The sequence below is a fragment of the Scyliorhinus canicula genome, chromosome 12, assembly GCF_902713615.1.
Source record: "Scyliorhinus canicula chromosome 12, sScyCan1.1, whole genome shotgun sequence".
Taxonomy (NCBI): domain Eukaryota; kingdom Metazoa; phylum Chordata; class Chondrichthyes; order Carcharhiniformes; family Scyliorhinidae; genus Scyliorhinus; species Scyliorhinus canicula.
The window spans coordinates 21253383-21279270 of record NC_052157.1 but is presented as its reverse complement, the minus strand read 5'-3'; the positions used below and the strand labels follow the sequence as shown (position 1 = coordinate 21279270).

At 42.9% G+C, this 25888-nt stretch overlaps 1 protein-coding gene across 2 annotated transcripts in view; it reads left to right on the top strand.

Moving 5' to 3' along the window:
* clpxa (caseinolytic mitochondrial matrix peptidase chaperone subunit Xa) overlaps positions 1–24092 on the top strand; it is a 66284-nt gene extending 42192 nt beyond the window's left edge. For both annotated transcript variants that reach the window (XM_038813186.1, XM_038813185.1), the window contains 7 exons: positions 1094–1258; positions 9563–9651; positions 15334–15498; positions 18916–19215; positions 21117–21209; positions 21815–21921; positions 23871–24092. In XM_038813186.1, coding sequence (XP_038669114.1) covers positions 1094–1258; positions 9563–9651; positions 15334–15498; positions 18916–19215; positions 21117–21209; positions 21815–21921; positions 23871–23961 — 1010 coding nt within the window. In that variant the 3' untranslated portion in view covers positions 23962–24092. The remainder of the gene's footprint in view (positions 1–1093; positions 1259–9562; positions 9652–15333; positions 15499–18915; positions 19216–21116; positions 21210–21814; positions 21922–23870) is intronic.
* Positions 24093–25888: the final 1796 nt, after the last annotated feature.

The window sequence follows — 25888 nt, the reverse complement described above, 5'->3', positions numbered from 1 at the left end:
CTGGAAGGTTTCTGAGGAGAAATCCACAGACACTTGGGTTCAGAGTAGAGTGCGCGTATTTGACCATAGTCGTCATGGGCGTCAGGGTAGCACAGTGGTTAGCACTGCTGTTTCACAGCACCAAGGACCCGGGTTCTATTCCCGGCTTGGGTCACCTTTGGATGGCACGGTGGCACAGTGGTTAGCACTGTGGCTTCATGGCTTCACAGCCATCAGGGACCTGGGTTTGTTTACCGGCTTGGGTCACTCTCTGTGAAGAGTCTGCACCTTCTCCCCCTGTCTACGTGGATTTCCTCCAGATCTCCAGTTTCCTCCTACAAATCCCGAAAGACGAGCTTGTTAGGTGAATTGGGCATTCTGAATTCTCTCTATGTACCCGAACAGGCATCGGAGTGTGGCAACTAGGGAATTTTCACAGTAACTTCACTGCAGTGTTAATGTAAGCCTACTTGTGACACTAATAAAGATTATTATTATTATATGCACTTTGTGTTAACTAAACCATTGTAACTTAAGATGTAATTTGTTATCCATGTTGATCTTCTAATATGTTTATTTGTTAAGCTGGAGGGGAGGCTGGAGTAAAGAGGTATTGTATAATAATCCAACTTTTCATGTTTAATTTTTTTAAAATATTGTTGTTAAAAACTAATTGTCAGTCCTGTGACTCTGTCCCACCATGTTTCAATTAAAAAAGTAAAAATTACGGTCTTTTCAGCTAGGCTTCCATTCTGGGATCTTCCCGTCCAGTTTCACAAATGGGATCGTAACAATGGTTGTAAGCTCAGACTATTTTGACATCTATAGAGTCATAGAGGCTGGCACAATACCATTACATCGGCATCCCCTGCTGAACTAATATACAATGTTAAGAATAATTGAAGTTTTTTTATCAATAAGTAATTTTGAGTGCTTAGACTTTATATAGCATTTTTCCTTTATATACTCAATGTGTTCTTTGCTGATGCAGTATACATAGTATAATTGTGGAGGTGATGTAGTATCACTTGATCCAACCTTTGGATGGAGGTGATTAGCTATAAAGAAGGTGACATTATAAAATAAAATATTTTTCTTTTTTTTCTTATTTTAGGCAAGACCTTGCTTGCCCAGACTCTTGCCCGATGCCTAGAGGTTCCCTTTGCCATTTGTGACTGTACTACCCTGACCCAAGCCGGATATGTGGGTGAAGATATTGAATCAGTTGTGGCAAAGCTCCTGCAGGATGCCAATTATAATGTGGATAAAGCACAGCAAGGTAGGATTTGTGGACAATTAACTTTATCCATCATAAACTTCAAGTCTGAATCATTTAATTTCAGCATCCTGATTGACCAAGTTTGATTTTTTTTAATTCAAATATTCATATTTATCAAAGTAAATAAAAGTAGCACCCCCTCAGCATGTCATTGTATGTACTGCTATTTTTATTAGATATTGACACACAGCCTGGTGTTAAAATGTGGCACAAGGAAATGATAACATATAGATATGCAAATGACAAAGCACTTGCAGCAAGCACAAAAGAAGGATTACCAGAACTAGAATATAGGCTAGTAACAGTAGGTACGAATTTAGGAATGAAAGTGAACAATGGTGCCAAGGCGGCCCGGCCAATCACGCCCACATCTACTGGTCTTGCCCCAGGGTTCTGGTCAGCCTTCTTCAAGGCAATGTCCAAGGTGGTGGAAATCAGGATGGAGCTATGCCCAAGAGTGGCAGTCTTCATGGTATCAAACAGCCAGATCGCTTAATGGGGAGGAGGGCCTACACATTTGCCTTTGCCTCCCTAATCGCCCAGCGGAGAACCCTGCTCAGCTGGCGGTCACCAGCACCACCCAACGCTGCACAGTAGCCGTCCGGCCTGTCGGAATTTCTCCAAATGGAGAAAATTAAATTTGCCATCCAAGGGTCAGAAGAAGGCTTCCACAAAACGTGGAAGCCATTCACTTGGTTGTTCCAAGACCTGGTTGTAGCCAACAACTAGGAAGCCAAAGAACAGGAGTGGGTACAGGGTGGTGGGGGTGGGTTGCAACTACCTGAACAAAAGGTGGAGGAAAGAGGAAAAGACAAAGAGAAAACCAGTGGGAGACGAAACACAGGGGACCATAACTGCTACTGCAAATTCTGCAAGGAGGAAAGAAAGGAAACTGCAATGTATGTATGTGAATAGGTGAAGCCGGTATATGTGTTAATTGTGAAACCAAAGAGAAAACGCTGGTTAATCTCAGCAGGTCTGGCAGCATCTGTAGGGAGAGAAAAGAGCGAACGTTTCGAGTCGATGACTCTTTGTCAAAGCCCTAGATAGCCCTAGATGTACCATGCCACAAAGGGCAGCACGGTGGTACAGTGGTTAGCACTGCTGCCTCACAGCTCCAGGGACCCAGGTTCAATTCTGGCATCGGGTAGCTGTCTGTGTAGAGTTTGCACTTTCTCCCAGGGTCATCTGTACTCATAAGAACTAGGAGCAGGAGTAGGCCATCTGGCCCCTCAAGTCTGCTCCGCCATTCAGAGATCATGGCTGATCTTTTGTGGACTCAGCTCCACTTTCCGGCCTGAACACCAGAACCCTTAATCCCTTTATTCATCAAAAAACTTATCTATCTTTATCTTAAAAACGTTTAATGAAGGAGCCTCTACTGCTTCACTGGGTAAGGAATTCCATAGATTCACAACCCTTTGGGTGAAGAAGTTCCTCCTAAACTCAGTCCTAAATCTACTTCCCCTTATTTTGAGGCTATGCCCCCTAGTTCTGCTTTTACCCGCCAGTGGAAACAACCTGCCTGCTTCTATCCTATCTATTCCCTTCATAATTTTATATGTTTCTATAAGATCCCCCCTCATCCTTCTAAATTCCAACGAGTGCAGTCCCAGTCAACTCAACCTTTCCTCGTAATCCAACTCCTTCAGCTCTGGGATTAACCTAGTGAATCTCTTCTGCACACCCTCCAGTACCAGTTCGTCCTTTCTCAAGTAAGGAGACCAAAACTGAACACAATACTTCAGGTGTGGCCTCACTAACACCTGATACAATTGCAGCATAACCTCCCTAGTCTTAAACTCTATCCCTCTAGCAATGAAGGATAAAATTCCATTTGCCTTCTTAATCACCTGTAAACCAACTTTTTGCGACTCATGCACGAGCACACCCAGGTCTCCCTGCACAGCAGCATGTTTTAATATTTTATCATTTAAATAATAATCCCGTTTGCTGTTATTCCTACCAAAATGGATCACCTCACATTTGTCAACATTGTATTCCATCTACCAGACCCTAGCCCATTCACTTAACCTATCCAAATCCCTCTGCAGACTTCCAGTATCCTCTGCCCTTTTCGCTTTACTGCTCATCTTAGTGTCGTCTGCAAACTTGGACACATTGCCCTTGGTCCCCAACTCCAAATCATCTATGTAAATTGTGAACAATTGTGGGCCCAACACTGATCCCTGAGGGACACCACTACCTACTGATTGCCAACCAGAGAAACACCCATTAATCCCCACGCTTTGCTTTCTATTAATTAACCAATCCTCTATCCATGCTATGACTTTACCCTTAATGCCATGCATCTTTATCTTATGCAGCAACCTTTTACGTGGCACCTTGTCAAAGGCTTTCTGGAAATCCAGATATACCTCATGCATTGGCTCCCCGTTATCTACCGCACTGGTAAAGTCCTCAAAAAATTCCACTAAATTAGTTAGGCACGACCTGCCCTTTATGAACCCATGCTGCGTCTGCCCAATGGGACAATTACTATCCAGATGCCTCGCTATTTCTTCCTTGATGATAGATTCCAGCATCTTCCCTAATACCAAAGTTAAGCTCACTGGCCTACAATTACCCGCTTTCTTCCTACCTCCTTTTTTAAACAGTGGTGTCACGTTTGCTAATTTCCAATCCGCTAGGACCACCCCAGAGTCTAGTGAATTTTGATAAATGATCACGAGTGCATTTGCAATTTCCCTAGCCATCTCTTTTAGCACTCTGGGATGCATTCCATCAGGGCCAGGAGACTTGTCTACTTTTTGCCCCATTAGCTTGCCCATCACTACCTCCTTAGTGATAACAATCCTCTCAAGGTCCTCACTTGTCAGAGCCTCATTTCTATCAACCACTGGCATGTTATTTGTGCCTTCCACTGTGAAGACCGACCCAAAAAACCTGTTCAGTTCCTCAGCCATTTCCTCATCTTGCACTATTCAAACTCCCTTCTCATCCTCTAAAGGACCAATATTTACCGTAGCCACTCTTTGTTTTATATATTTGAAGAAACTTTTACTATCTTTTTATATTCTGAGCAAGTTTACTCTCATAATCTATCTTACTCTTCTTTATAACTTTTTTAGTAGCTTTCTGTTGCCCCCTAAAGATTTCCCAGTCCTCTAGTCTCCCACTAATCTTTGCCACTTTGTATGCTTTTTCCTTCAATTTGATACTCTCCCTTATTTCCTTAGATATCCACGGTCGATTTTCCCTCTTTCTACCGTCCTTCCTTTTTGTTGGTATAAACCTTTGCTGAGCACTGTGAAAAATCGCTTGGAAGGTTCTCCACTGTTCCTCAACTGTTCCACCATAAAGTCTTTGCTCCCAGTCTACCGTAGCTAGTTCTTCTCTCATCCCATTGTAATCTCCTTTGTTTAAGCACAAAACACGAGTATTTGATTCTACCTTCTCGCCCTCCATCTGTTTTTTAAATTCCACCATATTGTGATCACTCCTTCCGAGAGGATCCCTAACTATGAGATCATGAATCAATCCTGTCTCGTTACACAGGACAAGATGTAGGACCGCTTGTTCCCTCGTATGTTCTATTACATACTGTTCTAGGAAACTATCGCAGATACATTCTATAAACTCCTCCTCAAGGCTGCCTTGACCGACCTGGTTAAACCAATCGACATGTAGATTAAAATTCCCCATGATAACTGCTGTACCATTTCTACATGCATCCATTATTTCTTTGTTTATTGCCTGCCCCACCATAATTTTACTCTTGGGTGGCCGATAGACTACTCCTATCAGTGACTTTTTCACCTTACTATTCCTGATTTCCACCCAAATGGATTCAACCTTATCCTCCATAGCACCGATGTCATCCCTTACTATTTCCCAGATATCATCCTTAAATAACAAAGCTACACCACCTCCCTTACCATCCACTCTGTCCTTCCGAATAGTTTGATACCCTCGGATATTTATCTCCCAGTCGTGACCATCCTTTAACCATGTTTCAGTATTGGCTGCTAAATCATAGTCATTCACGATGATTTGCGCCATCAACTCATTTACCTTATTCCGAATACAATGAACATTCAGGTAAAGTACACTTATGTTTGCTTTTTTACCTCTGTTTTGAATCTTAACACCTCTATCAGTAACCTCTCCTAAGTTATATTTCCTCTTAACTTTTCTCCTAATTTTCCTTGTCGTTGAACCCATATCTTCATATAACAATCTGCCGTGTCGCTTACCATTAATGTTTTTACTTCCCGTTTTATTCCTTTTAGTATTACTGGGCCTATTCACTGAGCTTCCCGCAGTCACTGTACCTTGTACTGTCACCCTTTTTGATTTTTGACTATGGCTTCTCTGCCTTACACTTTCCCCCTTACTTCCTTTTGTTTCTGTCCGTTTTACTACCTTCCGACTTCCTGCAATGGTTCCCATCCCCCTGCCACATTAGTTTAAATCCTCCCCAACAGCTCTGGCAAACACCCCCCCCCCCCCCCCCCCCCCCCCCCGGACATCGGTTCCAGCCCTGCCCAGGTGTGGACCGTCCGGTTTGTACTGGTCCCACCTCCCCCAGCACCGGTTCCAATGCCCCAGGAATTTGAATCCCTCCCTCTTGCACCATCTCTCGAGCCACGCATTCATCCTATCTATCCTGACATTCTTGCTCTGACTAGCTTGTGGCACAGTTAGCAATCCTGAGATTACTGCCTTTGAGGTCCTACTTTTTAGTTTAACTCTTAACTCCCTGAATTCAGATTGTAGGACCTCGTCCCGTTTTTTACCTATATCGATGGTGCCTGTGTGCACCACGACAGCTGGCTGTTCACATTCTCTTCCCCCCCCCCCCCACAGAATGTCCTGCAGCCGCTCCGAGACATCCTTGACCCTTGCACCAGGGAGGCAACATACCATCCTGGAGACTCGATTACCTCCGCAAAACTGCCTGTCTATTCCCCTTGAGTCCCCTATCGCTATAGCCCTGCCATTCTTCTTCCTGCCCTGCTGCACAGCAGAGCCAGCCACAGTGCCATGAACCTTGCTGCTGCTGCTTTCCCCGGGTGAGCCATCCCCCTCAACAGTATCCAAAGCGGTAAATGGTCACCCATTTTCTATCTCCCTCAGTAATTTTAATTTTCACCTGCGGTGTGACCAACTCGCTAAACGTCCTATCCACGATGTCTTCAGCATCGCGGATGCTCCAAAGTGAGTCCATCCACAGCTCCAGAGCCGTCAAGCGGTCTAACAGGAGCTGCAACTGGACACACTTCTTGCACGTGAAGGAACCAGGGACAGTGGACGTGTCCCTGACTCCCACATCGCACACGAGGAACATGACACGGGTCTGGGATCTCCTGCCATCTCTTTAACCTTAGGTAAACTTATACAACTACAATTACAAAAAAAGAAAGAAAAAATAAATAAATTAGACAATGAAAAGAAAAATTACTTACCAGTCACTTACCAGGGTTAAAAAGTACCTTCTCCCCACCCAACTTTGAATTCCCACCTAGCTTCAAATTCTCAAACTCACTCTTGGTTGTGCCTCACTCGAACGGTTAGCTTTTTTCTCTCCCTACAGATGCAGCCAGCATCTATTTTCCGGCATTTTCTCTTTGGTTTCAGATTCCAGCATACGCAGCAAATTGCTTTTATTATATGTGTAAATAGTTTTAGTTTTACTTTTTATTTTCCTTTCTTTGTTTTTGTTTCATATCCTAATGTTTGTTCATACAGTATTTATATATCTGCTCTGTAAACCAAAAACTCAATAAAAATAGTTATTTTAAAAAAAGGAATGAAAATTAACATTTGGCAAAACCGAACGGATGCGCAAATCAAAATCACCAGTAATCATTCAGATATTCATTGGAGAAAATGAGAACAGATGTAAGAATTCAAGTATTTAGGAAACAGGTGCAAGGTACAAAAAAAAAATTAGAATCAGGATAATAAAGGGAAAGGTTGTAGTTGTGAGACAAGACGTTTGTTAACTGGAAGGTTGAATAACCAAATTAAAAAGCAACTTGGGTGTTTCGAGATGTGAGACGCGGGCCTTCCAGAAGAAGGAGACCAACTTGCAAAAAATTTTGAAATGTGGGTTTGGAGGAGAATAGGAAAGGTTCTGCTGGACAGAAATAGTAACAAATGAAAAAATGCTGTGAAGAGTGAATGAATGAAAAATTGTTGAACATAATTAGGAAAAGACCGAGAAACACAAGGAAACTGACTTGTCAATGGCATTGTAAAGGGAGAATTCAAGGGAAAAAACAGAAGGAAGAGAATATCAGTGTTGGAAGGCTTGAAAATTGAAGGGAGTTATTGGCAAATGAAAGAACAGTACAGGCTAGGACAATACGGAACGACTGCTATGAGTTAAGGATCTGACTTCGGGCAGAGTACCCATGAGGATGATCATTTTCTTCATTAAATTAGTCACAGTCATAACAATTTAATGTTTCATCGTTAAGTTTACCTTTTACGTTGGCAACTTTTCAATTCAGAATTTGTTGAGCAATGTAAGCTATTTCATGAACTCCAAATGCAAAGAAATAAAGCACAAATGAATGGACGATTAAAGTAATTTGAAGAGCAGAAGCAATACTGTAGCGGATGTTTCTATATTTTATCTGATTATGAACATGAACTTTTTAAATTCATTTATATGATATGAGCATCCTTGGCAGGGCCAGCATTTACTGCCCATCCCTAATGGCCCTTAACATGGTGCTGAGCTGCCCTTTTGAATGCAGCAGAATGGCTTTCAAGGTCATTTCACAGGGCAGATAAAAATCAACCATATTGCTGTGGCTCTGGAGTCACACGGAGGTCAGTGAGGTAAGCATGACACATTTCCTTCCCTAATGGACATTCATACCCAGACATTTTTTTAAAAAATGACATTCTGACAGTTTCATTGTCACTGTCATTAGAGCTTCTATTTAATCCAGGTTTTTTAATTAATTAAATTTAAATTCTCACCTGCCATGGTGGGATTTGAATTAGTGCCTCCAAGTCTTTTGGTCAGAATTCTAAAATACTAGTTCAATCATGCAACCTATATGCTATCATACCCATGATCTCTGAACTCTCACTTCACTTGATAATTTACCATATTTCACGTTAAAATTAATCTGCATTTACTCGTTATTGCATCCTTAATTCTTATTAACCGGGCTTCATTGGAGATCACAGAATTCTGCCCTGCAAGCAGTAGAACTGGCGAATTTTCATGATCAATCTGTCAAAAGTCCTGTGACTGCCCTCCCGTACTCTTTCAAGACAGGAACTTGAACCCTGGTGTATGTTTCTTTTAAAAAAAAAAAAAAAAAATTTAGAGTACCCAATTAATTTTTCCAATTAAGGGGCAATTTAGCTTGGCCAATCAACCTATTCTGCACATCTTTGGATTGTGGGGGTGAAACCCCCACAGACACTGGGAGAACGTGCAAACTCCACGTGCACAGTGACCCAGGGCCGGGATTCAAACCACTGTGCCACTGTGTTGCCCTACTGGTGTATGTTTCTGACTGTCCATAAACCACTCTTCCAATGACTTGTTCTGAACCTCAGCTGTGGTATGGCTTGCAGGTCCAGGATGCTGCTAACTAACTTACATGTTAGCTCATCTACCGTTTGGATGGCATTTCCTCCATCAGGAGTCACGCTAGCCTCCAAATCATTTGCCCCAAATGATTGGCTGCCACATTTCCTACATTATAGTAGTAACCAAAATCCAAAGGGACTTTATTTGGTGTATCTAGATGGAGCTGGAGATAAATTACAAACCCTATTTTCTTTGGAATTGAGCTTAAAATCAAATGTTTATGGTTTTGGATCCCATTGCCATCTTGAGCTAATAGATAATCTTTATTATTGTCACAATTAGGCTTGCATTAATACCGCAATGAAGTTACTGTGAAAATCCCCAAGTTGCCACACTCCGGCGCCTGTTCGGGTACATTGATGGAGAATTCAGAATGTCCAAGCACGTCTTTTGGGACTTGTGGTTGGAAAGCGGAGCACCCGGAGGAAACCCACGCATACACAGGGAGAACGTGCAGACTCCGCACAGACACTGACCCATGCTAACCCTATTTTTCAGTGCAATGTTGAGGGTTCCTGGTGTTGTCTTTGGAATGATACATTAAACTGTGACTTCAGCTGCTTGCTTGGGTCCACGGCAATGGTTCAATCGCACTTTTACTTCTCCTGGCATATTTATACCAGTGCATCATCAAATAGATGCACTGGTCATTTATCTAATTGCTGTTTGTGGAACCTTCTATTCAACTGGCTGTTGTCTTACCAAAATCTATTATTTTGCAGGAATAGTATTCTTGGATGAAGTAGATAAGATTGGCAGTGTGCCAGGAATTCATCAACTACGTGATGTGGGCGGTGAAGGCGTTCAGCAGGCAAGTGATATGCAATTTCAATTAAAAAGAAATAGGCTAATGGGGGAAATGTTTTTATATAGACTATTTTTAGGACGGAACAAAATAATTGACTATGATTATTTATTGGTTCCTAGTTTTACTTTTTGCCTGCAGAGAACAAAGAAATTGACTAAACCAGATATTAATTAGAATGGAGAGATGATATGATTGGGGTGGAAACTTGCCTTCAACTGGGCAAGACTAGAAACTATATGTTCCAGGCTAAAAAGATTTTTTTAGCGATAGAGAAGTTAAACCTGTCAGTTTAACATTGATTGTGGGGAAGTTTATAGAGTCAATAATCCAGAAAAAAATTAACATCTGCATAAGACGACCAGCACTAATTTGTTGAGAGAAAAACATGATTGACTAATTTGATTGCATTTTTAGATGAGGTAACAAAGAAGCTGAATGAGGACAGTGCTATTTATATATTTGGGCTTGCAAAGGGTGTTTGATAAAGAACCATATATTCGGCTTGTTCGCAAAGTTGAAGTCCATTAATTTAAGGGGGTAGTAGCAGCATAAAATATCAAAGATTCAATGCAAAATAGGAGCTCCTGGTGTAGGGGGGTAACATATTACCAAGGATTGAGGATTGGTTAGCAAACAGTAACAGAGAGTAGGTGTAAGTGCGTCATTTTTGAGTGGCATACTGAAACGAGTGGAGTGCCAGAGGGATAGGTTCTGGGGCCTCAACTATTTATGATTTATATCAATGATTTGGAAGAAGAGACCAAATCCATGGTTTTCAAATTTGCTGATGAAACAAAGATAGTGTTATGGGCCAGGGTTGAGAGAGCCACAAAGTGTATCATGGAGTCCACCTAACCCACAACTTTGAATAGATTGTGGTTATGGGGGGCACAAGGCCCTACTCTGCAGGTGTGATGCAACAGAAATCTACAGTACTTTTAAATTAAAACAGTTTATTTATGAAACCAGTAAACACTTTATAAACCCACAGTAAATATCTTAACAACAATCAATAACAAACCAATAAATCCCCCAGAGAATACAGTACTCTCAAAGTAACTCTTAATCTTTCCTTGCAACATCGATAAGACAAAAATGAACCCTCTTAACAGAAAGACAAAGAACAAAGAAAATTACAGCACAGGAACAGGCCCTTCGGCCCTCCCAGCCTGCACCGATCCAGATCCTTTATCTAAACCTGTCTCCTATTTTCCAAGGTCTACTTCCCTCTGTTCCCGCACATTCATATACCTGTCTAGATGCTTCTTAAATGATGCTATTGTGCCCGCCTGTACCACCTCCGCTGGTAAAGCATTCCAGGCACCCACCACCCTCTGCGTAAAAAACTTTCCATGCACATCTCCCTTAAACTTTCCCCCTCTCACCTTGAAATCGTGACCCCTTGTAACTGACACCCCCACTCTTGGGAAAAGCTTGTTGCTATCCACCCTGTCCATACCTCTCATAATTTTGTAGCCCTCAATCAGGTCCCCCCTCAACCACCGTCTTTCCAACGAAAACAATCCTAATCTACTCAACCTTTCTTCATAGCTAGCACCCTCCATACCAAGCAACATCCCGGTGAACCTCCTCTGCACCCTCTCCAAGGCATCCACATCCTTCTGGTAATGTGGCGACCAGAACTGCACGCAGTATTCCAAATGTGGCCGAACCAAAGCCCTATACAACTGTAACATGACCTGCCAACTCTTGTACTCAATACCCCGTCCGATGAAGGCAAGCATGCTGTATGCCTTCTTGACCACTCTATCAACCTGCGTTGCCACCTTCAGGGTACAATGGACCTGAACTCCCAGATCTCTCTGCACATCAATTTTCCCCAAGACCCTTCCATTAACCATATAGTCCGCTCTTGAATTTGATCTTCCAAAATGCATCACCTCGCATTTGCCTGGATTGAACTCCATCTGCCATTTCTCTGCCCAACTCTCCAACCTATCTATATTTTGTTGTATTCTCTGACAGCCCTCCTCGCTATCTGCAACTCCACCAATCTTAGTATCATCTGCAAACTTGCTCATCAGACCACCTATACCTTCCTCCAGGTCATTTATGTAGATCACAAACATCAGTGGTCCGAGCACGGATCCCTGTGGAACACCACTAGTCACCCTTCTCCATTTTGAGACACTCCCTTCCACCACTACTCTCTGTCTCCTGTTGCCCAGCCAATTCTTTATCCATCTAGCTAGTACACCCTGAACCCCATACAACTTCACTTTTTCCATCAACCTGCCATGGGAAACCTTATCAAACGCCTTACTAAAGTCCATGTATATGACATCTACAGCCCTTCCCTCATCAATTAATTTTGTCACTTCCTCAAAGAATTCTATTAGGTTTGTAAGACATGACCTTCCCTGCACAAAACCATGCTGCCTATCACTGATAAGTCTATTTTCTTCCAGATGTGAATAGATCCTATCCCTCAGTATCTTCTCCAACAGTTTGCCTACCACTGACGTCAAGCTCACAGGTCTATAATTCCCTGGATTATCCCTGCTACCCTTCTTAAACAAAGGGACAACATTAGCAATTCTCCAGTCCTCCGGGACCTCACCCGTGCTCAAAGATATCTGTTAAGGCCCCAGCTATTTCGACCCTCGCTTCCCTCAGTAACCTTGGATAGGTCCCATCCGGTCCTGGGGACTTGTCCACCTTAATGTCTTTCATTATACCCAAAACTTCCCCCTTCCGTATGACAACATGATTTAAACATCCATCCCTAGCCTCAACATCCATCTTGTCCCTCTCCTTTGTGAATACCGATGCAAAGTACTCATTAAGAATCTCACCCATTTCCTTTGAGTCCACGCATAAATTCCCTCTTGTCTTTAAGTGGGCCAATCCTAGGGCAGCACGGTGGCCTAGTGGTTAGCACAACCGCCTCACGGCGCTGAGGTCCCAGGTTCGATCCCGGTTCTGGGTCACTGTCCGTGTGGAGTTTGCACGTTCTCCCCGTGTCTGCGTGGGTTTCGCCCCCACAACCCAAAAATGTGCAGAGTAGGTGGATTGGCCACGCTAAATTGCCCCTTAATTGGAAAAAAATAATTGGCTAATCTAAAATTTAAAAAAAAAAAAAGTGGGCCAATCCTTTCTCTAGTCACCCTCTTGCTCCTTACATACGAGTAAAATGCTTTGGGATTTTCCTTAACCCTGTTAGCCAAAGATATTTCATGACCCCTTTTAGCCCTCTTTATTGCGCGTTTGAGATTCGTCCTACTTTCCCGATATTCCTCCAAAGCTTCATCAGTTTTGAGTTGCCTCGAACCTATGTATGCTTCCTTTTTCATCTTAGCTAGTCTCACAATTTCACCCGTCATCCATGGTTCCCTAATCTTGCCATTTCTATCTTTCATTTTCACAGGAATATGTCTGTCCTGCACTCTAATCAACCTTTCCTTAAGAGACTTCCACATTTCAAATGTGGATTTACCCTTAAACAGCTGCTTCCAATCCACATTCCCTAGCTCCTGCCGAATTTTGTTATACTCTGCCTTTCCCCAATTTAGTACTCTTCCTTTCGGACCCCTCTTGTCCTTGTCCATGAGTATTCTAAAACTTACGGAATTGTGATCGCTATTCCCAAAGTAATCACCGACTGAAACATCAAACACCTGGCCGGGATCATTCCCCAATGCCAGGTCCAGTATGGCCCCTTCCCGAGTTGGACTATTTACATACTGCTCTAAAAAAACTCTCCTGGATGCGCCTTACAAACTCTGCTCCATCTACGCCTCCAACACTACACGAATCCCATTCAATGTTGGGGAAGTTAAAATCTCCCATCACAATCACCCTATTGCTCCTACATTTTTCTATAATCTGACTGCATATTTGTACCTCTACTTCATGCTCGCTTTTGGGAGGCCTGTAGTAAAGTCCCAACAATGTTACTACACCCTTATCTGGTTCCCATCCCCCTACCACATTAGTTTAAAACCTCCCCAACAGTGTTAGCAAAAGCACCCCCTAGGACATTGGTTCCAGTCCTGCCCAGGTGTAGACCATCCGGTTTGTAATGGTCCCACCGCCCCCAGAACCGGTTCCAATGTCCCAAAAATCTCAACCCCTCCCTCCTGCACCATCTCTCAAGCCACATATTCATTCTGACTATTCTTGAATTTCTACTCTGACTGTCCCGTGGCACTGGTAGCAATCCTGAGATTACTACCTTTGAGGTCCTACTTTATAACTTATCTCCTAACTCCCTAAATTCTGATTGTAGGACCTCATCCCTTTTTTTACCTATATCATTGGTGCCTATATGCACCACGTCAACTGGCTGTTCACCCTCCCCCTTCAGTATGTCCTGCAGCCGATCGGAGACATCCCTGACATCAGGTTTTAACTTCATTACTGAGACCAGTTATCACTTTAAAATCACCAAATGAACATCTATAAGCTTGCAGAGATTCATACACATCTTGCTGTGATTGCAGCTTTTCCAAATCTAAAACAAAACTAAACACACCCTGTAGTAAACAGCCTAAAGCAAAAGTAAAAGCAGACAGGCAGCCCAGCTCCACCCACACTCTGACATCACTGATAAACACCCATTACTTATTTTTATAAACACCCATTTCTTAAAGGTACTCTCTCATGAAAATAGTAAGTTGTGAAGAGGATATAAGGAATCTGCAAAGGGACATGGGTTAAGTGATTGGGGAAATATTTTGCAGAAGGAGTATAATGTGGGAAAATCTAAACTTGTGCACTTTAGCAGGACGAACAGAAAAGCTGCATATTTAAATGGAGAGAAGTTACAGAACTCTTGAGGTACAGAGGAATCTGGGCGCCCTGGTACATAAATTATGCAGATACAGCAAATGATTAGGAAGGGAAATGGAATATCAAAATAGTGATGTTTTGCTACAATTGTGCAGTGTTGATGAAATTGCATCTGGAGTAGTGTGGACAATTTTGGTCCCTTTATTTAAGAAAGGATGTATATGCGTTAGAAGCAGTTCATGGAAGGTTTACTCAGCCTGGGATGTATGGGGGGGGGGGTGTTGTTCTGAGGAAAGGTTGGAAGAGCTGGGGGGGTGCGGGGTGGGGGTGTTGTTCTGAGGAAAGGTTGGAAGAGCTGGGCCTGCACCTCTTGGAATTTAAAAGATTGAGAGGTGACCTTATTGAAACATACAAGATTGTGAGGGGGACTTGACCAGGTGAACACTGAAAAAATGTTTCCCCTCGTGCGTGAGACTAGAACGAGGGGACACGGGTTAAAAATAATAAGTCTTCCATTTATGACAGATGCGAAGAAATTGTTTTCTCAGAGGGTTGTGAATCTTTAGAACTCTCTTTCCCAGAGAGCGATGGAGGCAGGGTCAATGAATAATGTTTAAAAACATCACCACCTGACAGTTCCCTTCCAATCCCGTCACCATCCTGACTTGCAACTATTTCATCATTCCTTCTCTGTTGCTGGGTCAAAATCCTGGAACTCCCTCCCTAACAGCACTGGGCTGCACCGACACCACATGCACTGCAACAGTTCCAAGAAGGCAGCTCACCATCACCTTAAAAACCATATGGAATGGGCAATAAATGCTGGCCTTGCCAGTGACATCCGTGAATGAATTTGAAATAATTCTGGTTGAATTCGTTCACGTGTGTGTGTGTATTTTTCTTTTAAATTATTAATTTCTTTTTTCCATGTAGGGGCTACTGAAGCTGCTTGAGGGGACAATTGTAAATGTTCCAGAAAAGAATTCAAGAAAATTGCGAGGAGAGACCGTTCAGGTGGATACTACTAATATTTTATTTGTGGCATCTGGTGCTTTCAATGGCCTGGACAGGATTATCAGCAGGAGAAAGAATGAAAAGGTATGGAACCCTGACTTCTCCTGAACCTTTTGGCTTTGAGAAATGGTTGTTGCTAACTGAATCAGACTCCCATTGGCCGCGTTCCGCTGTTTTTCTTTTCCCTCTTCACAATCCTTACCACGTGGTCATCTTACATGTGTGATTATAGACAGTCAATGACTGCATATTATTTGGTTGTAAAGGGCGGCATGGTGGCGCAGCTTACCACTGCTGCCTCATGGCACCGAGGACTCTGGATCGATCCTGGCCTCGGATCACTGTCCGTGTGGAGTTTGCACATTCTCCCCGTGTCTGCATGGGGCTTACCCCCACAATTCAAAGATGTGCAGGATAGTTGGATTGACCGCGCTAAATTGGCCCTTGGCATTTAAAAAAAAGATTTGGTTGTAACTTTGTCATAGCCAAACTTGATCCTATCCCTGAATAATCTGTATAAAACAGTGGTTTTATTTTATGAAGAAGAGGGTGATGGTGACACATTGAACACTGTTAAGCACCTTAAATAATGCAACCCTTCAGGGAGGTTAGGAATGCATTTTAGCGAAAGGAAGATCAATCTTATAAATAATGTCCTTTGTGGCCACTGATTGAATAATCAGCTCAACCATCATTAAAATGATGTGGAGATGCCGGCGTTGGACTGGGGTGAGCACAGTAAGAAGTCTTACAACACCAGGTTAAAGTCCAACAGGTTTGTTTCAAACACGAGCTTTCGGAGCACGGCTCCTTCTTCAGGTGAATGGAAAGGCTTGTTCCAGAAATGTTTATATAGACACAGTCAGAGATGCCCCGGAATGCGAGCACCTGCAGGCAATCAAATCATCAAAGATGCAGAGAGAGATGTTCATGATCAAATCAGGATTTATGAGGAAAAGGCATGAGGATGAGGAACATATAAGACCATAAGACATAGGAGCAGAATTAGGCCACTCGACCAACTGAGTCTGCTCCGCCATTCAATCATGGCTGATCATTTTTGTCATCCCCATTCTCCTGCCTTCTCCCCATAACCCCTGATTCCTTTATTAATCAAGAACCTGTCCAACTCTGTCTTAAGACACTTGGGGATTTAGCCTCCACAGCCTTCTGCAGCAAAGAGTTCCACAGATTCACCACCTTCTAGCTGAAGAAATTCCTCTTCTCTGTTTTGAAGGATCATCCCTTTAGTCTGAGATTGTGTCCTCTGGTTCTAGTTTTTCCTACAAGTGGAAACATCCTCTCCACGTCCACTGTTTCCAGCCTCGCAGTATCCTTTAATTTTCAATAAGATCCCCTCTCATCCTTCTAAACTCCAGTGTCCTCAACCGTTCCACATGCGACAAGCTCTTCATTCCAAAGATCATTCTTTGTTAACCTCCTCTGGACCCTTTCCAAGGCCTGCCCATCTTTCCTTAGATACGAAGCCCAAAACTGTTCACAACACTCCAAAATGGGTCTGACCAGAGCCTTAAACAGCCCCTGATCTTGTATCTAGCCCTCTCGACATGAATACTAACATTAAGGTGTGGAGCTGGGTCAGAGGCGTTGATTCCCATTGGGTCAGAATGGAGAGAGTTTGTGTAGGGGGTCGGGATTGAACAGCGCCGCTCCTGATGGCACCGGGGAAATACTCAGGGAGTCCAGTAATAATAGCTTAATTGAGAATTTGGAGGCAGTTTTTCCAACACCTCGGGTTGGGGACAGGGTCAAGGGAAAAGCCGATTCTCCCACACCCCCAAACGGCGCGCCGAGATTTACGGCAGGCCACGCGGAGAATCGTCGCTCGCCATTTGTAACGAGCGGCCTGCCCAATACGACGTGTTCACGCCGGCGCCAACCAGACCTGGTCGCTGCCGGCGTGAACAACGCGCGAATGCTGCGGGGGCGGCTTGTGTGTTGGGGGGGGGGGGGATCGAGCACCGGGGGGTGCGCTCAAAAGGGGTCTGGCCCGCGATCGGTGCCCGCCGATCGACGGGCCGGCCTCTCTGAGAGATGCACTCTTTTCCTCCGCCACCCCGCAAGATCACTCCGACATGTCTTGTGGGCCGCCCACAGGGAGGACGGCAACCGCGCATGCGCGGGTGACGTCATTTATGCGGCACCAAGGCCCGGCGCGCGTAAATGACGCGGCACCGCTCTTCACCCCCCGGGGTTGGGCGAATAAGGGGCGAGGAGCGGTCTCCGACGCCGGAGTGAAACACTCCCAGTTTTCACTCCGGCGTCGGCACTTAGTCTCCCGTTGGGAGAATCCCGCCCAAAAATCCCGCCCATTGCCTCCATTCCTCTTTTCAAAGTGCAGAACCTCACACTTTTCCACATTTTATTCCATCTGCCACTTTTCTGCCCACTCTCCTAGCCTGTCCAAGCCCATCTGCATCCCCCCTGCTTCCTCAATACTACCTATCCACCAATTGGCAGCTTCGTGTGCTTATTAAACAATAGTGAACATACTTCAAAAGTAATTCATTGGCTGCGAAGCTCTTTCGAATGCCCTCGAGATGTGAAAGGCACTCTGCAAACGCAACTTCTTACTTTCTGTCCAAAGTTAAGCAGGTTTAAAAAAATTTTTTTAATAGAATTTACAGTGCAGAAGGAGGCCATTCAGCCCATCGAGTCTGCACTGGCTCTTGGAAAGAGCACCCTACCCAAGCCCATACCTCCACCCTATCCCCATAAACCCAGAAACCCCACCCAACACTAAGGGGCAATTTGGATCCTGAGGGCAATTTATCATGGCCAATCCACCTAACCTGCACATCTTTGGACTGTGGAAGGAAACCGGAGCACCCGGAGGAAACCCACGTACACACAGGGAGGATGTGCAGACTCCACACAGACAGCGACCCAAGCCGGAATCGAACCTGGGACCCTGGAGCTGTGAAGCAATTGTGCTATCCACAATGCTACCGTGCTGCTGGTTAGGTGGATTGGTCATGCTAAATTGCTCTTGGGTTAAGTGGGGTTACTTGGTTACGGGAATAGGGTGGCGATGTGGGCTTAAGTAGGATGCTCTTTCCAAGAGCTGGTGCAGACTCAATGGGCCAAATGGTCTCCTGCACTGTAAATTCTATGATGCGGTGGTTGTCAGAGACCTTCTGGAAATCTAAATAAATCACGTACACCGGTTCTCCTTTGTCTAACTTCCTTGTTACCCCCTCAAAGAACAGATTTGTCAGACATGACCTCCCCTTGACAAAGCTGTGCTGCCTAACTCCTATTTTATCATGCACTTCCAAGTACTCTGCGATGTATGTCAGCCATGATCGAATGGCGGGGCAGACTCCATGGGCTGAATGGCAAAATTGTGCTCCTATATTTTATGATTTTATTATTGTGAATAGGGGTGCTGAAATTTTGGGGCTTTTTGCGTCAGTAAATAATTTGTACGCATTAGTAAGCTTCTTGCATGACAGTCACATTTTGTCTCTATCTCTACAGTACCTTGGATTTGGCACTCCCTCAAATCTTGGCAAAGGGAGAAGGGCGGCGGCAGCTGCTGATTTAGCGAACACAAGCGGTGATAACAATACTGTTCAGGAATTGGAAGAAAAGGACAGATTACTTCGACATGTCGAGGCCCGGGACCTGATAGAGTTTGGAATGATTCCAGAATTTGTAGGACGCCTGCCTGTGATAGTTCCACTGCATAGCCTAAATGAGGACACATTGGTGCGAATTCTAACAGAACCTCGAAACGCTGTAATCCCACAGTACCAGGCTTTGTTTAGTATGGATAAGGTGTGAATCACTAATCTTCTCATTCTCTTCTTTTGTTAGTTATTAAAGAGGTGACTTAATATATCTGCATGATAAATATGATAGCTTCCCTTTTATCTGGATGTTTGTTGTATCAAATGTGAGGGAAGAAATGAAATGATCCTCAGCCCACTAACAAACCTGCTTAGGTCCTTGGATCATTTAACGTCCTTGGATCATTTTCGCATTCCTCATTCGAATGCAGATATTCCCATTTCCTTTACTATTTGTATTGCTCATAAAGATTTTAAAACATCTGGGACCACTGTTTGCTGAAATTTATGATGATTAAAGACTTCCATTGTTAACTTTAAAGCCTAACCCTTAATTATGCATGATTTTTGTGTTTTGTTTTAAAGTGAAATATCTCCACAAAGTTCTTTGTGCTATGCAGCTATGTAGCTTGCTTCTGGTACCAGCTGCACAGAAATGGCATTTGGACTTCAGCTACTGCTTATCCATTTTTAGTTTTTGTTTTCAAACTTCATGCATGAGTGGTACCTTTGGCTCAAGAATGGCAGTTTTCTGATTGAAATGCATATCGAACCATAGAAATGTTATAGCACAGGGGAAAAAAAACGTGTCCATTGTGTCTGAGTCGGCTGAAAAATAACTAGCCGCCCATTCTAATCCCACCTTCTAGCACCCTTGCAAGTTACAGCACTGCAGATATAGATCCCGGTACCTTTTAAATGAATGGATGGTTTCTGCCTCAACCATCAATCCAGGCAGCAAATTTCAGATACCTACCACCCTCTGAGTGAAAAAGGTTTTCCTAATATCCACGAGAATCCTTCTACCAATCACCTTAAATCTGTGCCCGTGGTAATTGACCCCACTTGGGGAAACGATTCTTCCCTGTCTATTGTCACTCGGGGCCCTCATAATTTTGGACACTTCACCCCTCCGTCTTTTCTGTTCTAAGAACAGTGCCAGCCTACCTAATCTTTCACTGTAGCTGTAATTTTCCATTCTTGTGAATCTCTTCTGCATGCTTTTCAGACCAATATGTACCTTGTGTAATGTGGTGGCCAAAACCTTTTAAAAAAATAAATTTAGAGTAACCTATTATTTTTTTTCAATTGAGGGGAAATTTAGGCCAATCCACCTACTCTGCACATCTTTTTGGGTTTTGGGGTGAGACCCACGCAGACACGGGGAGAATGTGGAAACTCCACACGGACAGTGATCCAGGGCTGGGATCGAACCCGGGTCCTCGGTGCCGTGAGCCAGCAGTGCTAACCACTGCGCCACTGTGCTGCGCTATGATGGCCAAAACTGTATGCAGAGCTCCAGTTGTGGCCTTACCTGTGTTTTATTCAGTTCCACCAATGCATCCCTGATCTTGTGTTCTATACCTTGTCGAATAAAGGAAAGAATTCAATTTGCTGCCTTTTGCTACCGTATCCACCTGAACTGCCGCCTTCAGGAATGTGTGGACATGCACTCCAAGGTCTCTTACTTCCTCTACACCCCTCAATTTCCTCCCATTTATTGAATGTTCCCTTGCTTTGTTTTCCCTCCCAAAATACATTACCTCACACTTCTCCAGATTAAATTCCGTGACAGTCATGTTTCCAGTTAATACAATTGTAATGTGCTATTAGCTTCCCCTCAGTCATATTTTAAATGGAAATAACCTGAATCAGTCAAAACATATTACTTATTATGTGCAGAAAATGATACCAGAGACCCTATTGGGCGAACGGGATGATAGGTAATAATTGAAAGACTTGAGCTAAATATTAACCTGTCTTTTCAAAAAGATGACTTCCCCTGAATCTTACAATTTGAATCTAACCATTTTATCTGGAGGAAATAATTTGTGACATAAATATTTGTTTTGATGTTACTGACATTCAATTTTGTTACACTTTGTGTAGTGTGATCTTAATGTATCTGAGGATGCTTTGAGAGCTATAGCTCGACTCGCTCTGGAGAGGAAGACTGGTGCTCGGGGCCTTAGGTCAATCATGGTAAGTTGCTGAAAAGGTTATTAGAAAGTCCAGTTTACAAGGTTATTGTCCTTGAGCAATTTAAGAGTGAGGGGTTGGGGATGGTGTTGGAAAATATAATCTCCTGACTGGATAATGTAGAGTATTTGCTCAATATTGGAATAAAAAGATCCATCAAGTAGTTATATATTTTGAATTCAAACTTGAAATATATCGCAGGCAGGTGACTAGTGGGGTATACAGTAAGATGTGTGTGACTGAGTTTTTCTAGTATCCCTGCTGTTTTGTGAAATCTTATGAAGAATATATTTCAAAGAATTTTACTCTTCTACTTAAAAAGAAGCAACAACCTAATTTTACAGCTCCTTTAACATAATGTCCCATGACGTGATCAAACTAAATTTGACCAGGAGCCATGCATGGAGATATTAGGGCCTGTTCGATCGGAAGGATCAAAGAAGTGCCTTGCACTGCGCTCCTTCAAGCAGGAATTAAGTGAAATATTTATGTTCCTAAGGGAACCAAGTCTAATTTGGGGGCTTTACATGGTTGATTGATTGTTTTCTGGGGGTGTGGGTGGTGAGGTGAATGAAACAGCAATTCATGAAAGAAAAATGCATTTTCAGGAAAAGTTGCTGTTGGAGCCAATGTTTGAAGTGCCAAATTCTGACATTGTAGCTGTAGAAGTGGACAAAGACATCGTGGATGGAAAGAAACCACCTGCATACATACGGTAAATTTTCACTGGTCATGTAGCTCTGGATACAATGCAGACTGACCAAATCTGATTCATAAGGTGCAAAATCTGTGTATGATTCTAATCTAATCTGCATATTTGTGCCATTGAATTTAGAACCGGCCGCTTTTAAGATTGGCAATGGCTTCTATTTAACACTCAGTTTATTTAAATTATTTCCAGAATTAGATTATTGTTGGTGATAGTAACACATTTAAGATGCTTAATAGTACAGTTTTTTCCCCAGTGAACTCCCTGAAAGCCATGACTGTGGCAGTGTCTAGGACCGTGCAAGTTAAAATCATAAAGTGCAGAAGGAGGCCATTCGGCCTATCAAGTCTACACCGACCCTTCGAAGGAGCACCCTACCTAGATCCAATCCCCTACCGTATCCCTGTGACCTTCCCAACCTTTGGACACTTGGGGGCAATTTAGCATGGCCAATCCACCTAACCTGCACATCTTTGGACTGTGGGAGGAAACCGGAGCGCCCGGAGGAAATCCACACAGACACGAGGAGAAAGTGCAAACTCCACACAGTCAGTCACTCGAGGTCAGAATCTAACCCGGGTGCCTGGTGCTGTGAGGCAACCGTGCCGTCCCTTTCCACATTTGCCTGTCAGTCCTGACAAACTGGGATAAGCTATTTGCAACCCTTGCACAATGTTGTGTTCAATGGATCTTTTTCCCAGATGCTGCTGAAAGGAAAAACCAAGTCAAAACGCCATTTCAGATTTCTGCAACAATATATCAACCATCTTGGTAGCACAGTGACAGACAGTAGAGACTATTTAATAGTATCTCCCTTTATTGTTTAAATATTTTTTCATTTGCCTCCAATCCTACTCTGGTAAAATTGCGCTTTATTTTCTTCCTTTCTCCGACAAGCAGATGGGATAGACTGGCTAAGTCCTTTCTTGCAGCAAATAGCCCTGCCACAATGTAATTTTAACATCTTTTATTCGGTAGATGGAATACAATTCCTGGGGAAATGTAGCAGTACGTTTTCTCACAAACCCGCAAGCCGAATTCATGTTGAGAAAATATCACAAATTAGATCTGATGGGCACTAATTAGCCCAAACAGCTGGTTAATTTCTCCTGCAGGACCCGGGACCAAATCCTTTTGCAGGAGTCATGCAGTGGAACGCTCTCTGATCTGCTGAACAACTAAGCTGAAAGATCATTAATTCTGGTAATGACATAATAGCCATGGAGAATAGCCTGGTTCCGAAACCTGTCTGAGTTCATTTGTAATTGTACCAGCTCTTTCAGACTTCATTTGTTGTCTTGGGTGGGTTGTCACATTGACAGCATTTTACCTACAACATTTACCAAGTGGCTCTGCTCTTAATAGAAATTGGTTGCTATGAGACATCCTTTTAGATGCTCTTGCAGCTTGTAAAATATTTTCTGTCCTGTAAACATACATCAGTATTTGTGGTCGTGTCCCCCTGTTCACCCCACTCACCCACCCACCCCCTCAAGCTTGGCACATGCACTTTTGGCGGGGGAGGGGGGGGGGGGGGAACAACACATTAGATGGTGCTGACACTTGTACTGGATCATTGCTTCTATTGTAGATTCATTTTAAGCTGCTTGCTTTAAGGGTCGCTATAATGCATCAACATTGGATAACAGCACAATCTTTTATCGAGCATTACCTGAATCTGATCATGATCGTTAGCTACAGTTTGGCATCATTACGTTGGGCTTGAGAAATCCGTTTGGTTACACCCCTCACCTCTTCAATTTTAGATCGTTTAAGAGAATGACAAAGTCAGGTCAAAGAGGTCAAATACATTTTAGATTTCACAGGCAGATGATTTGCTGCTGTGCCAAATAACTTGGGAGGACTTTTGTTATAAAAACATGTAGATTTCTCAATTAAGTCATTTAATGATTAGATTGATTATCTGATGAACTGATTAGATATTTTGTATTTAGAGCCCCATCCAAGGAACCTGTTGAAGAAGAATATGATTCTGGAGTGGAAGATGATCGGTGGCATCGCCAAGCAGATGCAGCTAATAATTAAACAGCTACAATTTGGAACAATTTGTGCAAAGATGAGCCTCGTATACAATATGAAACTATTTTTATTTATTTAATTTTAAATGTGTTATTAACCCAATACTCTCGCCAGAGAAAGTTACCCTTTAAAGAAAATAGCTTTTTTGGAAAGGGCTAAAAGTTTCATCCCCACCGACCCCTTTGACATGATCTCAGCAGACCAGTGAAACTGATCATGGATTTGTAAAATAGCAACATTTTGTACAGTGGACATTATGCCGCCTATGAATTTTACTGTAGACGCATTCTGAATGTGTTTATTATGATACAATTTTTAACAGCTGCTTCCCAACAGTAACTGCTTAGAAACAAAAGAGGTCATCAACCACCACCACCACCCCCCCCCCCCCCCCCCCCCCCCGCCCTCCACCCTCCACCCTAGTATAAAGAACTTAACCTTACTGGATGTCCCTTCAGTTTTCTCTAATGTGTCTGAAAACGTTACTTGTTTTATTGGGTTAGATGTGCTGTGGTCATATAACAAAGGTATTTTGTTTCTTTTAAAAGGTAGAATTTCTATTTACGTTCAAGATGTAGGAATCAGATTGAGGCAAAAAAAGGGTCACAGCAAGTGTCAATGGAATTAAACAATAAACAGGTTTTACTAACACAGGTATTGCAGGGATTTCAGCTTCAGTTCTTGATTACAATAGTTTGGACATGATTTTGGTTTCATTTTGCTTGTGCTAAAGTATATATAACATTGTTTTAGATGCATTTAATATTATGCACAAGAAATAAATCTGTACCATATTTTTCTGTACTTCATTTTATGCTATGGCTGACCAGAAACCGGATTGGCTCTGATCCTTTAGAAATTGACTTTATTGGAGCACTAAAGGATTTGAAGATGAATTATTGTAAATTTCTGGTTATATAAATAAAGTGTATAAATTAAGCACTCACCCAATTGTGACATTTTTTGACTTTGGCAATTGTTAAAGATTGACAGTGAACTGGCAAACTTAAAAATGATTTGCACAAACAAATTTAGCACAGGGCTAAATCGCTGGCTTTGAAAGCAGGCCAGCAGCACGGTTCGATTCCCGTAACAGCCTCCCCGAACAGGCGCCGGAATGTGGCGACTAGGGGCTTTTCACAGTAACTTCATTTGAAGCCTACTCGTGACAATAAGTGATTTTCATTTCATTTCAAATAATGGAGACTCATGAGAGAGAAAAAAAAGCACAGAAGCTGGTTGCACATTCTGAGATCTATGTCTAATCCAGAACTGCTACTATGTGCAGAGCCTGGAGCAGAGAAAATGCCAGGTTTTATTTAATGAATTAGAGGGAATACCATCTTTGTGTAAAATATTTTAATGGATTGAAGCTTCTACCATGCTAATCATAATTGAGAGTGCCAGGAATCAGAACAGCAACTTTTAGAAATGGGAGGAAGATGAGAGATTTTCCACCTTTCATCCCCCGACTTAACTATATATCCAGGGGCGTCAGCAACCCTAGGATACCTTAATCAACTATTCGTTCCTGAAGTGTGTGGCAACTGAGCTGATGTCTTCAGCCGCATATCTATATGTGCATTTGATGGAGGAACCACTGAACACCTATCAATAATCCTGGAGTTCTGGGTCAAATTCAACAGCTGTACTGTCATCTCAGCTAAGATCTGGAAACTAAAGGACAGAATGAAACCTGTGACTTTCCAGGTCTTGTTATGATTTAGTGCCTTATTGGACAGTATCATTGTCCAATGAGCCAGGAGGAGGGTTTAAATTATTTTTGTTAAATCATTATTGCTGGGTTTCTTTTCAGTTTCCTTTGTGTCTCCTGCACCATCACAAAGGAAAAAACAGGATTTATTGGAACTGCAGATACAATTAGTAATCATCAGTAAGCATGCATGTGGGCGACATGGTGGTGCAGTGGTTA